The sequence below is a fragment of the Pimephales promelas genome, chromosome 4 (genome assembly GCF_988280905.1).
Source record: "Pimephales promelas chromosome 4, fPimPro1.hap1.1, whole genome shotgun sequence".
NCBI lineage: Eukaryota > Metazoa > Chordata > Actinopteri > Cypriniformes > Leuciscidae > Pimephales > Pimephales promelas.
In genome coordinates this window covers 5,522,091-5,535,867 of record NC_142772.1, presented here as the reverse complement: position 1 = coordinate 5,535,867, position 13,777 = coordinate 5,522,091, and the positions used below count along the sequence as shown (strand labels likewise).

General features: G+C 37.4%; 1 protein-coding gene across 2 annotated transcripts in view; it reads left to right on the top strand.

Moving 5' to 3' along the window:
• The window catches only part of LOC120471754 (serine/threonine-protein kinase PAK 3), a 54,582-nt gene extending 42,779 nt beyond the window's left edge, over nt 1–11,803 (top strand). For both annotated transcript variants that reach the window (XM_039661657.2, XM_039661656.2), the window contains 7 exons: nt 1,754–1,802; nt 1,894–2,006; nt 3,757–3,874; nt 3,970–4,069; nt 4,680–4,876; nt 5,562–5,699; nt 7,844–11,803. In XM_039661657.2, coding sequence (XP_039517591.2) covers nt 1,754–1,802; nt 1,894–2,006; nt 3,757–3,874; nt 3,970–4,069; nt 4,680–4,876; nt 5,562–5,699; nt 7,844–7,933 — 805 coding nt within the window. In that variant the 3' untranslated portion in view covers nt 7,934–11,803. The remainder of the gene's footprint in view (nt 1–1,753; nt 1,803–1,893; nt 2,007–3,756; nt 3,875–3,969; nt 4,070–4,679; nt 4,877–5,561; nt 5,700–7,843) is intronic.
• Nucleotides 11,804–13,777: the final 1,974 nt, after the last annotated feature.

The window sequence follows — 13,777 nt, the reverse complement described above, 5'->3', positions numbered from 1 at the left end:
AGAGAGGGAGTGTGTTTTGAGGTCATCAGCTGACCTCCTCTCAAACAAACTAAAGCAAGTTTTCAAAAAAGTGGCATAAAATTCTTATTACAAAAAAGTATCTTTTGTGACTCGAAGACGCGTTTCGCTGTATACGTGTAAATTTTTTATCGTATTGGCGTTTCGTCCACACGGATCCGGCGTTTTGGGAGAGCGAAAACGCTATTTTTTGAAACCGGGTCCCAACGTGGATAAATCTGAAAACGACACCCTCGCGGTTTCGTATGCACAGCCAATCCGTATATTTTGTGAAACGATGATGTCATCACATCACGTGTCGGCTGCGTCACACGCCACCTTCGTCTTGTTCTTCTTGGTTCGTATACAGCGTGCAAGGTTATGCGCGTGCTATAGTGTATAGTGTATCTCTGTGGCAGAATTACAGCGCCCCATACTGGTCTGGCATATATACTACACCACTTTCAGTTGGTTTCAGTGGTTTTGTGTGTACGCAGATATTTCTTGAGACGACGACGTTTTAAGAGATTTTTTTTTTTAGAAGGAGGAAAAAAAAATATCAGATAGGGAACGCACCGGCTTTGTGTGGACGTGGCCTTATACGATTTTCCATTCATCTTTGCATGAGGGTGAGTTCATTTGAGTGGGCAGTTTTTTTTTAAATATTACTTAAACATTTACTTTCTCTTTTTTAACTTTAGTGTACTAGTCTGTTTTTTTCTGTAAAGTTATTGCATTCAATTAAACCCATAAACTGGCTTATATTTTGTGCTCGTGCACAAATGATGTCAGACCTGTTCATATTCATATCAGTTGCTGGTGGTCCCTGTATTTTAAGCAGCAAATACTGCTCCAGGATCAGTCCAAGGGTGTTTCAATGTGGCTTTACCCTGAATGCACCTGATCCAGTTGCACCCTTGCTCTATTATTTATGCACCCTGATAATAATCTGTGGCCTGATGCCCTAGAAAGAGAGAAAAGATGTGTGTTCGTGGATTGACAAAGGAGATAAACAGCCTCGTATATCAAGTAGAGCAGCCGCTTCTCCAAGCTTACACATGTATGTGTTACTCTTATATGTGTGTATTAGATAGTGGGGAATTATACACTGATGACACTGGTGAGATTATATTAATCTTCATGCATCAATTTTTTTTTTCAGCCTTGTGTAATACACCAGTATACTACTATGGTTGTGGGTGTAGAGGTCAAAGGTTAGATATTTTATATCCCTGTGAATTTGTGTTGGTATAAGCATTTACATTGTGGAGATTAAAACAAATCAATCACTCTCTGCCAACGAGTTAATAATCAAAATAAGCATATTTTTTTTTTTACATTTTTATTTAACTGTTTTTTTTATGGATATGATTGACATATAATATTTTATTAATATGTCGAATGTATTTGGGAAGTGTATCTTTTAGGTTAAGACTGCTCAACCATCATCATGTATTGCCCTTTATTAGTTCATTTTAAATGGTCCTGAGTTGTGAGTGACGTGCATTTATAAAAGCACAAATGTAGTCTTCCAAGCCATGTGAGGTCATTAAAGCTAAATTAGAAAAATGTTGTTTAGCATATCACACAGCAGGACATGTCAACTACCCACCCACCCTTATACATGTACATATTTCTCTAAGGGCATGAGAAATCCAGAGCTGCCCTCTATTGGGCACTGAATAATGGATGAGTCCATACTAAGTCACTACAGTATAGAAAAGTTTTAACCTGCTTCTCCACTGTGTGTTTTTAGGGCATCTGGGACAGTATACACAGCTATTGACATTGCCACAGGACAAGAGGTAAACCAGATTACCGTACGTTTCGATCTAAAGAAAGCCTCCGCATCGCCTTCTGCTCTTTTCTGACCTCTCTCCCTTTTACTTTGTTCAGGTGGCCATTAAACAGATGAATCTGCAACAGCAGCCAAAGAAAGAGCTCATTATTAACGAGATTCTCGTGATGAGGGAAAACAAAAACCCAAATATAGTCAACTACCTGGACAGGTACAACCTTCAAAAGTAGTATTATATTACCGGTCAAAAGTTTTAGATCGGTAAGATTTTTTATGTTTTTAAAAGAAGTCTCTTCTGCTCACCAAGGCTGCAATTATTTGATAAAAAAATACAAAAAAACAGTAATATTGTGAAATATTATTGCAATTTGAAACAGCGGTTTTCTATGTGAAGTGTAATTTATTCCTTTGATCAAAGCTGAATTTACAGCACCATTACTTCAGTCTTCAGTGTCACATGATCCTACAGAATTATTATAATATGATGCTCAAGAAAATTTTATGATTATTATCCGTGTTGAAAACAGTTTTTTACATTTTTATTTCATGATTCTTTGATGAATAGAAAGTTCAAAAGAACAGAATTGATCTGAAATGGAAAGCTTTTGTGACATTAATCACTACCATACAAAAGTTTGGGGTCCGTAAGAATTTATTTTTTTTTATTTTTGGGGGAAAGAAATTAGAAAATAGTTTTATTCATCAAGGATGAGTTAAATTGATCAAAATTTACAGTAAAGACATTTATAATGTTAGAAAAGATTATATTTTAAATAAATGCTGTCCTTTTGAACTTTGAATTTTGGGGGGAAAATGGTACACGACTGTTTTCAACATTGAAAATAATAATTTATGTTTTTTGAGCATAAAATCAGCATATTAGAATGATTTCTGAAGGATCATGTGACACTGAAAATTGCAACAGCAACAGTAATGATGTTGAAAATTCAGCTTTCAAATGACATTTTAAAATATATTAAAATAGAAAACAGTCATTTTAAATTGTCATAATATTTTTACAATATTACTGTTTGTCATTTTTTTTCCCATTAAATAATTGCAGCCTTGGTGAGCAGAAGAAACTTCATTTAAAAACATTAAAAAAAAAAAAATCTTACTGATAAAACTAAAACTTTTTAGTTTTTCTAAAAGTTTTGACCGGTAGTGTATATTAACTGATTAATGCGTTAACATTTCAATGAATGCAATTTTTTACAAAAAACATTATTATTTTTTCGAATATTGTTTTAAAGACTGTCTTTATTCATTAAGTCTGTGTAAATTGTTCATGGAAGCATTCTCAAATACATTGTGACAGTTTGGGTAAAACTGATTACTATGAAATTATTTGCAATTTGCTATTATTTATGTGGAGTTTTTACATATTATTTTGTTTCCTTCTCTTTCCTGAAAAGAGAAAATTGACTACAAATGATAAAAATACGTATTTGGAGGCAAAATGTGAAATTAATCATGACAATGGCAAAAACTTGATTAATATTGGTTATTTTATTCTATCGATAGCCATAATGTTGATTTCCCTTTTTACTTTATTTTTTCCCTAAATATTTGTTATGAATAGTTTTCTCCCTGGGATTTAACGTTTCGGTAACACTTTACTTGAAGGGGTGTGCATAAGACTGACATGACACCTTCATAACCATGACATGACATATGTCTTGAATATGCATGTTTATGACAACTGTCATTAAGTGTCTTTCGCTCAATAATGACATTTTGAATGCAAATATGACATTGTTTAAGATGTCTTTGTTATGACACCTTGACATAAACCAATACATCATAACCTGTCAGTGTCTTTGTCATGACAACTTGACATAAAATTAAGTTAAACTGTCATGTGGTTGGCTTTGCAGGTACCGTGTTACTATCATCTAACTTCTCATTCAGTGGTCAGGTTGGTGCCTGTAATCTGAATGGTGTTCATCTTTCTGTCTCAGTTATCTAGTAGGAGATGAGTTGTGGGTGGTGATGGAGTATTTGGCAGGTGGTTCACTAACTGATGTGGTAACCGAGACCTGCATGGATGAGGGACAGATTGCTGCAGTGTGCAGAGAGGTAACACATACACTCAAATTACACTGCGGATTTACACACCTACAGTGTCTGAATTACTATGAAGATCTGATCTTACTCTGTATTTGTCTTCACAGTGTCTACAGGCTCTGGACTTCCTCCATTCTAATCAGGTGATTCATAGAGATATCAAGAGTGACAACATTCTCCTGGGCATGGATGGTTCTGTAAAACTCAGTAAGTAACGCACAAAAAACCCCCCACATTTTATAACTTCCTTTTTTTTAGTTGCGTTCACACTTATAGTGCAGTTCGCTTGGTCTGGACCAAAATAAAACATTTAGTCCTGGTTTGCTTGGCATTCACATTGGCGTTTTAACACAGACCCTAGAGGCATAGCGATATGTGTTAACTGCGCTCGGTGTGTGTGCATAGCCTGATGGTATTTTGACCAGCTGAGAACTCGTGAAGAGATTATGAAATGTGTAATGGAGTCAAAACAGCGGCAGGAATCCCTCCATCACACACTCAGATGAAGATGTGCTGTGAGGAGACGACTGTAACAAGAAAAAAACAGGTTTGCTTAAGCATTCTGTCCTTTTTATCATTCGTGTTGCGTTCAGATTTCATTCAAACCACACCAGAGTTCATTTGACCTATCTTTCCAGCGGTCTCGGTTCACACTTATTCAAATGAACCGCACTAACACAGCAATCACACCAGGGTTTCGTTTTAATCCAACCAAACGTGCCAAATGTGAACAAACAAATTCTTCAGAAATGTTAATGTAATTTCCTGTTATGCATCAAGACCAATATCTTAACCCACTCTCTCTTTCTTTCTAAAGCGGATTTCGGGTTTTGTGCTCAGATCACACCTGAGCAGAACAAGCGTAGCACTATGGTGGGTACACCCTACTGGATGGCCCCAGAGGTCGTAACCCGGAAGGCCTATGGCCCTAAAGTGGACATCTGGTCCCTGGGCATCATGGCTATTGAAATGGTGGAGGGAGAACCGCCATACCTGAATGAGAACCCACTCAGGGTAAGACCTTACAGAGCTTTGTAACAGACACATAATAAATGTTCTTTTTAAAAATGGCAACTAATCCTAAACGCAGGAATTTCCTAAAACAATTTAAAGTACAGTAGTTAAAGGAGTAGTTCACTTTTAAAAAAACTTTTACTGATAATTTACTCACCCCCATGTCATCCAAGATGCCCATGTCTCTCTTTCTTTAGTCGAAAAGAAATTAAGATTTTTGATGAAAACGTTCCAGGATTTTCTCCATATAATGGACTTTACTGGTAACTAAACGGTTCAAGGTCCAAAATACAGTTTCAGTACAAACTGCAAACTGTTCAAAGGGCTTTAAATGATTTCAGATGATGAATAAGGGTCTTATCAAGCGAAACGATCGCTCATTTAAAAAAAATAAAGTTTAAGTTTTATAAGCTCAAATGGTCGCCTTGCTCTGTTCTGTGATGCGTGTTCATGACTCTCATGTTCGAACTTGGTCATCAAAATGAACGTATCTTTTTCCGAGTCAATTCGTTCGTTGAATGAACCAAATGACTCGGAAAAAGATTCGTTCATTTTTGTTCAAACTTTTTGATCAAAGTTTTTTCAAAAGTGAACTACTCCTTTAATGTCTGTATTGTAACTTGGTTCAGATATGCAGACTTTTCTAGAATTGTTCCACTACATTAATGCTTTTCCTTTATGGTAGGCCCTGTATTTAATTGCAACCAATGGAACTCCAGAGCTACAAAATCCCGAACGGCTATCCTCAGTGTTTCGAGACTTCCTTAACCGCTGTCTGGAGATGGATGTAGACCGGAGAGGGTCAGCAAAAGAATTGCTGCAGGTAACAAACTATGCTTCAGACATCTGTATTATGTAATATAGTTTTTTAACTACATTTGTACACATTATGCATTACCCCATACTGCTCTATATTAGCACCTTAACAGATATATAGAAATAGTTGTTCCTCTAACCCCATTGTTTACACTAAGTTGTTCAACTGACAAGCTGAAAACACTGACATCGTCAGCCAAAGCCCTTATGTAAAACTGTTAGTGTTTGTTTAGTGTTGCTTTCCACTGATTCCAACAAATGCACTACTAAATGAAAAGTCACTAATAAATGAATCATTTGGAAACACTTATAATAAGTATACCATAAGAAAGCACATATACAGATGTGGTCTTTTTTAATGCAACACTCAGATAAAAGATGCAATGGATAAAATGTCTGGATTGGGATGAATCAGCACAGCCTCAGGCTCAATTTAAGCTGGATGAGTGTTTGCAGTGTTTTGGCTACTAATCTCGCTGCTTTAGACTGGCGAAACAGTGGTATGTGGAGATGCTGGTGGTCGAAAAGAAGCGACTGATCTCTGGCAAACCTCAGCTCCCACTTGATGTCCTGGCCTTTGCTGCTGGAAAAGACGTGTAGAGGTTGTGAAAAAACTCTAGGCCACAACATCCATTAGTCAAAAGTCTTGTGGACATATATTTCATATGTGTTTTGTGGCCTTGTTTCAGAAACGTTCATTTTTAGTTTTTTCAATAACCACGCATAAACAATATTCTCTCAAAAATACAAACATTTACATACATGTTGCTCACATATTATGGTAGCCCTGTTTGTGCTAAATATAGTGTAATTTCACCTGTGCCACTAATAGGTTTATAAGCAACTGAAAAAAGCACAAATGTCAGGGCATCTCAAAACATCTCAAGGACCCCAAATACACCCTAGACCTCAGAGGGTTAAAGAGCTCAGGTGACTTGGCAATTGGGATCTGAAATTCGAACCCAAGATTTGTTTGTTACGATCAATCTGAAGGTTGTATATTTTCATATTCAGATCATCCAGATACACAGGCAGTTCCTTAGGTTTGCTTTGGGGCAAATCTTATCCATTTTTTTGGCCATGGCTCCGTGATGTGTATGGATGCCACTCTGGCCCCGTTGAGGCTCCAGTGTGTGCGGGTTTTGAGTCTAAGACTAAAACCTCAGAAGAGCATGCTGCTTAGGCCGGAGACACATGCAAATGAACTTAATCCATCTGCAATACTCTCTTAGAAATCTAACTACAGTAGTCAACTAACTAAGTGGATCAAAACATTTCATCAAAATTATACCTGAATTTTGAAAAATACTCTTTGTTGATCCACTTCAAATGTTGACTACTGTAATTCCAAGGTTTTAAAGGAATATATATGTGATGCGATCTGGGAAAAACCCACCACATGGTGAAATTTGACATATTACTGGTTTTGATACCATATTAAAGCTGGGTTCAAGCCCTTCCAAATCTGTTTTTAATTTATTTTATCGGTTGTCTGTAACAAAAGTTATGGTTATCTGAAATCGGCTGATCGCTGTGATTTTCAGAAACAGAATTTTGAGAAAAACAGGTTTAAATAACATCCTGCTAGCTCGACGACTGGCGCTCCCTTTTTTTCATATCACATATTTTAGTAATCATCATAGATTAGGTATCATTCGAAAGATTACGAACTCAAAATTCATACTGTGAAAACCGTTTTGAAATTGGACGATTGAGAGGCGAGCAAGGTCTTTTAGACGAGCAGCTTCAAACTCTGTTGTTCTCTTGTGCTCTGCATCACATCACATGGTAACGCTAGATAAAAATAAATAAATAAAAACTTGCGTGCCGTTGTAGTTCAACCAGGAGTGGATTTTATTCTGTTATGTGGTTTATTTTGATAGGTGAACTGTCTTTGTAGTGTTAAGAGAAGCAGAGCTAAACGGGAGATTTGTGTTTCCCCCTTGTTAAAGAGAAACACAGTCTTTTCATCTGGACATGATAAATCGCTATTTTTCTGCACTAAACTAACTAATTTTCCCAAGTTATATTCAAAGATGATAAACAAGATGTTATAGAATAATAATTTACTAAAAAAAACTAATTTTGACAAAAAACTGACATTCAAATAAAAAAAGTGAAGTTTCCTAAATGTATTTTTTCTCTTTCCAGCACTCATTCCTGAAGCTTGCCAAACCCCTCTCCAGTTTGAGTCCGCTGATTGTAGCTGCCAAGGAAGCCATCAAGAATAGCAGCCGCTAGGATCTTCCCCCTACACACACACACACATGCATACACATTCATACACACAGAGTGCAGGTACAGTGTGTTTATGTGTCATAGCACAATTACACAATATCTGAATCTGGACACACACAATAACATAAGCACATGCTTGCACATGCACTTACCCTTATAAGGGTGATTGACAGCAATTCAAGGCCTTTGGGATGGGATTGGCCCCTGCTGCCTGCCCTCACACACACACACACACACACGTTGTGATGTATGGAACTGCCGCACCAGTCCATCAGTGTGTGTTCACCTCTACACATCTGGAAAGGAGACAAACTGAAAAACAACTCCTGTTTTCCTTCTCCTCGAAATGAAAGATGATATGGATTACAGTAGACATTTAAAATCATCCAATCTCTTATTTAATCTATTCTGTACTCTCTTGGATTACAAGCAACCTTCTTTGGGTTTTACAGTTTTTCCTGTGCCTGAAGAAGTGTACCTCCAAATCTCGGGATCTCCTCAAGACATCTGCATGACTGTCTACCACAGCTATTCACAGCAATCATTTCCTTTCTACACTGTGTGCGCTAAATAAGAGAGCACACGACAGTATGCTTGAGAGAAAGAGAGAGAGAGAGCTTGAGAGTAAGAGACATAAGAACAAAGATTAATCTCACCAAAAACATGTCCAGGTCATATTTCGTCCCAAAATAAAAAACTATTCAGCATAAATTAAATTATGAATATTTTCAGGACTATTAATACTAAGATTTTTGGATTAAGACATTCAAACAAAGTCAAACACACAAAAAAGTAATAGATTTTTCTCCAAAATGTTTTTTTTTATTACTGTAATCATTTTTTTATCACTGTAAAAAAAAAAATCATGATTTGTAATCACAACATTTTTTTTCTTTTGTCAAATCAACTTAAATAATTTATGTAGTTCAGATAATATAATATTTAAAATTTTCTGATGATTAAATCAATCTCCTTCATTGTATTAACTCATTTTTTTCCATTTCAATGAACTCAAAATTTTAAGGCAACCAGGTTACTTCATTTTTTGCATACACTGTAAAAAGATATTGTTGGTTTAACTTAAAAAAAGTAAGTAACCTGTTTGCCTTCAAATTTTAAGTTGATTGAACTGGAAAAAGTGAGTTAATGCAATGAAGGAGATTAGTGTAATCATCAGAAACTCAAAATAATAAGTTATCTGAACTAAATAAATTATTTAAGTTGATTTGACAAAAGAAAAATTGTTTAACAAATCTTGAAAATATTTTCTTTTACAGTGTAACATTTGAAACTCTGAGTTTTTTTTTTATACAAGTCATAAATTAAAAACATGATCGTATGATATTTATTTTTTCTTCAAACTGATGAGGATATTTTTTCATTATAGTAAAAAGAATTATAAATACTTACATTTTTTTTTATTAAAAAATGCGCACTTCATCTTTGATTATGAAAATAATTGAACTATTCAATAAATCTTGGTTCCTAAAACAGGCTTCATTTTCTATAAGCAAAGTATATAATTCATATTTCTTGCGAATGTAACCTGGACGTGTTCTTGAAATATTTCAAAATATTTATTCAAAGATTCGTTATGTAAACCCCTACTGGATTAAACACAGATAAAAATCATTTGAAGAGCATCCTGACGTTGCTAGAAAGCACCTCTCTCTCTTTTTGTCACTCTCTCAGAATGGATTCACAGACTGCATTTTCTTACGCAATATTTCTGCCATAGAACCCAGCATTTAGGCATGAATACCACAACATATAGGTCTATACTATGCATTTTAAAATGAAAATGAAAAATGCTGAAAACCAAGCCATGAGAAGCCAAATGTAGAGCAGATAATGAGCTAACTCTTGGGCATTATGGAGTATGAAATCCATGCTGGTGTTTTGATATCTGCTCATCACACTATTAGAAAACATTCTGTACAATCTTTCAGAGAGCAGTGATTGGCTGAAAATATTTGCATGATGAAGGGCCATTCACATAAGACTCATTATTGTTTTTTTCATGGTTGGCCATGCGGCACACATTGGCGTCAGTCTTTGGCTTTCCTGTTCAAGGCTCTACGCAATTACGCGGACACTTCAAGCCACGCTAGCCCGATTCCAGTGTCAGAACGCACTTCGTAATACAAAGCCAAGTACACATTGCATTCTCATTACCACAAGGAGTGCAATTTTAAGGGAATCTCGCTGGGCAAATTGCATCTTATGTAGCCAGGTACTTTGATGAACGATATTTAAAGATAACTTCACTGCCTAGAAAATTGAGGTTTATAAAAGCATCAGTAACACAATAATGTATTGTACGTATTCAACATTTAGCATATGCACTGAGAGCGTGCATTTGTAATGTGTTTGCATACTTGCGTAGAGAATGCTCTGCCCAAGACTGGGTTGCAAACAGTTCCTTTCCATTCCATTGTGAACACTAGATCGTATCTTGTGTGAATGGTCCCTAAGGCCCTCTTTACACCTGGTATTAAGATGCGTTTTGGTTGATCGGATCACAAGTGGATGACGGCAAGTATAGGGTCTAAAACGTTTTGAGCTTGTCCACTTTCGACCACTTTCAGAGGTAGTCGAAAACGTATTGCTTTCATAAGCCCCTTTCACTCAGAGATTCCGGATAATGTGACCCGGCATTTGTCCCGGGATTGTTTGATTTCGGTTCATTCACACTGCCAGTGATTTGCCGGGATCTGTGAGTGCGTTCACACAAAAGACACATGACGTCAGGACGAGACGTGTAACGTACGTGTCAAACACGTACACATGCATATCGTTTCACAAAGCTGGTGAACGATCTCAGCTTCAGCACGGATAGTGAGGAGCTCCTCGTCTCTGCTTCGTTACAGTTTGCAGACATTTGTTCGTCCTTTCTTTGTTGACGACCAACACAAACTTTCTTCTAAGAGCAACAGAGTCGCGCGATGGCACGAGCGTCATCACTATGACACACCCCTTACGGCATTGGTCCTGGCTTTTGTTCACCAGCGCGCGTTCCCGGGACTGATTCCGGCAATGTTACTATAGGTCCCCAACCTGGCATCGATGCCGGTATCAATCCCGGTGTTCTGACAATTCATGCTACCCATCGAGATTTCATACTTACCGGTTATGCGCATGTGCAGACTCACAGTTTTTTTTTTTTTTTTTACAAAAGGTACATTTTCCTGTTATAATGTATAATTTCCCTTTAAAAAATGCTTACTACCATATGAATATTTGTACGGTCAGCCAGCTGAAAAGGAATAACTGAAAGTTTCAGTTACTATAAGAAAAGGTGTACTTTGACAAGTCAAAGATGAATATTTGATGATAATTTTTACTTTTCACACCGTTTTAAAAATAAAAACAGTAGTCTACAGTAGCTACTCATAACTTAGAATTGTATTAGAATTGTATTTCATACGACTTTAATCAGCATTCTGTGATCAATTCGCGCTACGGTAGCATTTTTCGACAAGGCAGCAAAAATCGACAGAACACCGGGTCATGTTTGCGTTCACACAAAAGGCGTTCTGGCGATTTTCCGGGATCAACGCGCTGTGTGAAGGGGGCTCTAGTGTAAGCGTTCAAAAGGTCGAACAGCCACAAAAGATCGTCTACTCTCCGCCTAATGATCTAATGCGTAAACATTATGGGAAGCACACTAGCCTGGATGCCAGCCCGAACCCCGCCCACAACATTTTTTGTCTGGACCAAGTTCACCCTTGACCCGATCCATCGAGGAGTAATTATGATCAGTCAAAAAATGTTCGGGCCAATCAGATTGCCAGGGCGGGCTTTATACGATAATGGACAGGTGATCTGCTGGAGAATTGAGATGTATACAGTAGATTCCACTATCGTGGATGTTGTAAAATAAATTTACTGCGCATTAATTTTAATAGATGCACAGAAAACTGCAATCAAGGCATTTGTCGATAGGAAAGATATTTTTGCCGTCCTTCTTGCGTGATTCGGCAAAATTGTAACTCATCAGCTGGCTAAGAAGATGGGGCGTAATGAAAAGCCCGTGGTCGTTGTGGTTTCACCTTTGGTTGCACACATGGAGGACCAAGTGAAAGAAGCAACACTCGTTTCAGACTCACGAGTATGGCGAAGGCTATAGCCAGACTGGATTTAAGCTTTGTTAGCTGGAGACCCAATTTTGGTTTGAAGACTAAAACGTACCAAGCACAATGTTCTCTCAGCATTTCTAACACAGACTCAGCGTAGAAACAAAAGCTGATGCTCTCCGTATGTTTTGCCGTCGTCTTCGGTGTGTTCATATGTAAATTGTGCTCACTTATTTTGGCTATTAGATCGCAAGATCTAAAAACACCAGCCCATAGACCCTCCCCTTGAAGGAATCAGGAAGTGGACAAAAGTGGATTAAAACAGGCGTAAAGAGAAATGTCCCTCTTCTACTTGTGATCCGATCGACCAAAACGCTTCTTGTAATACCCAAACAGGGCATAAGAGAACAGTCTGTAAATCCAACCCCCTTCCCAACTGTTGGCGCTCTTTAGTTTTTAAGACCTTCTGGTTTGCAACAAACATCAACAGGGGTGCTATTTCTGATGCCTTTTTCCAACTACGGTCGCAAATCAAAGATGTTTGATTTTCGCTGAGGTTATCTTAACTCTCCCTTGGTTTAAGAATATGGATTCAATACAGTACATGAGTAGAAGTCTTAAGTGTACACCCTTGTAGTGGATGTAGGTGTCTGATAGATCATGTCAATTTGGTATCTTTCTTTACAAATGAGTGTTTGTGTGCGAGTTGTGCTATGTTTGTGCGTAGATAGGATAACCTCAGCCTGCTTTTAGTCCGTCTTTCAAATCACTGTGAAAATTCAGGATACTACACCTAGACTACCCTACCATAGACAGAAGGGTACTAGAGTAGATATAGAACAGTAGTTAGTGACAACCATAGACATCCAAAGGCATGAGTAGCAATATCTGTAGTGCTACGGCTTCAGTGTATGTCGCAATGGATGTCACGACCCCCCGCCTACAGTGAGAATCAAAGCAGGTCAATGGGAGTTCATTGTAGGAACCAGTTTCATGCATGACATTACTGAATTACTTTCCTTCAGCTCTGATAACCTTTGATAAGTTAGCATTACAAGAGGTATTTTGAGGATGATATTTAATGTACATTGTTGTGTTTTAATTATTTTTTTTTTTTAATGAAACCTTACGACAGGCTGCTCTTTGATATGTATTTGTAAATATTGTGCACCCTGGTTCCAAGAAATACAACAGATCAAATCGATGATGGACATGGTTGTGCAAATCCCACATATAGCAGCATCTTGTGCCTGTCACGGAGACTACAGCCCCATTAACCAGACCAACACGACCATCATACACACTATACTGCAGCCTTCACCTGTGTACTGGAGCCGATGTACACACTCTCAAAACACAATGCAAATTTATTTCTAGATTGTGGACTTGGTTATTAAAAGACCCTTCGTATTTAATCAGGGCTCGGCCCTGATGTGAACTAGGAGCACATGAAAAGCACCACGAATGTGGAAAGCGACTCACTCCAGGATTCCTCTCGTCTCTTGTAAATTCCCTTTTTCTTTTGAATGTGTGAACCCTGTACACGTGCTGTGACAAAATCCCTCTATTGGTGTCTAATATGAGAAAGAAACAAGACTGTACGTGCTTACGAACTCAAATGTTTTCTCTTTAAATTATTATTCTGATTACGACATTTGAGAACCGCTTTGAAACTAGGCTGGACGTGAGGCGTACGAGAGAGGCGGGAACTATTGTTTTGGATAAGCTATTTTAAATTGTGGTTGAAGCAATATACTTTTTGAATTCTAAA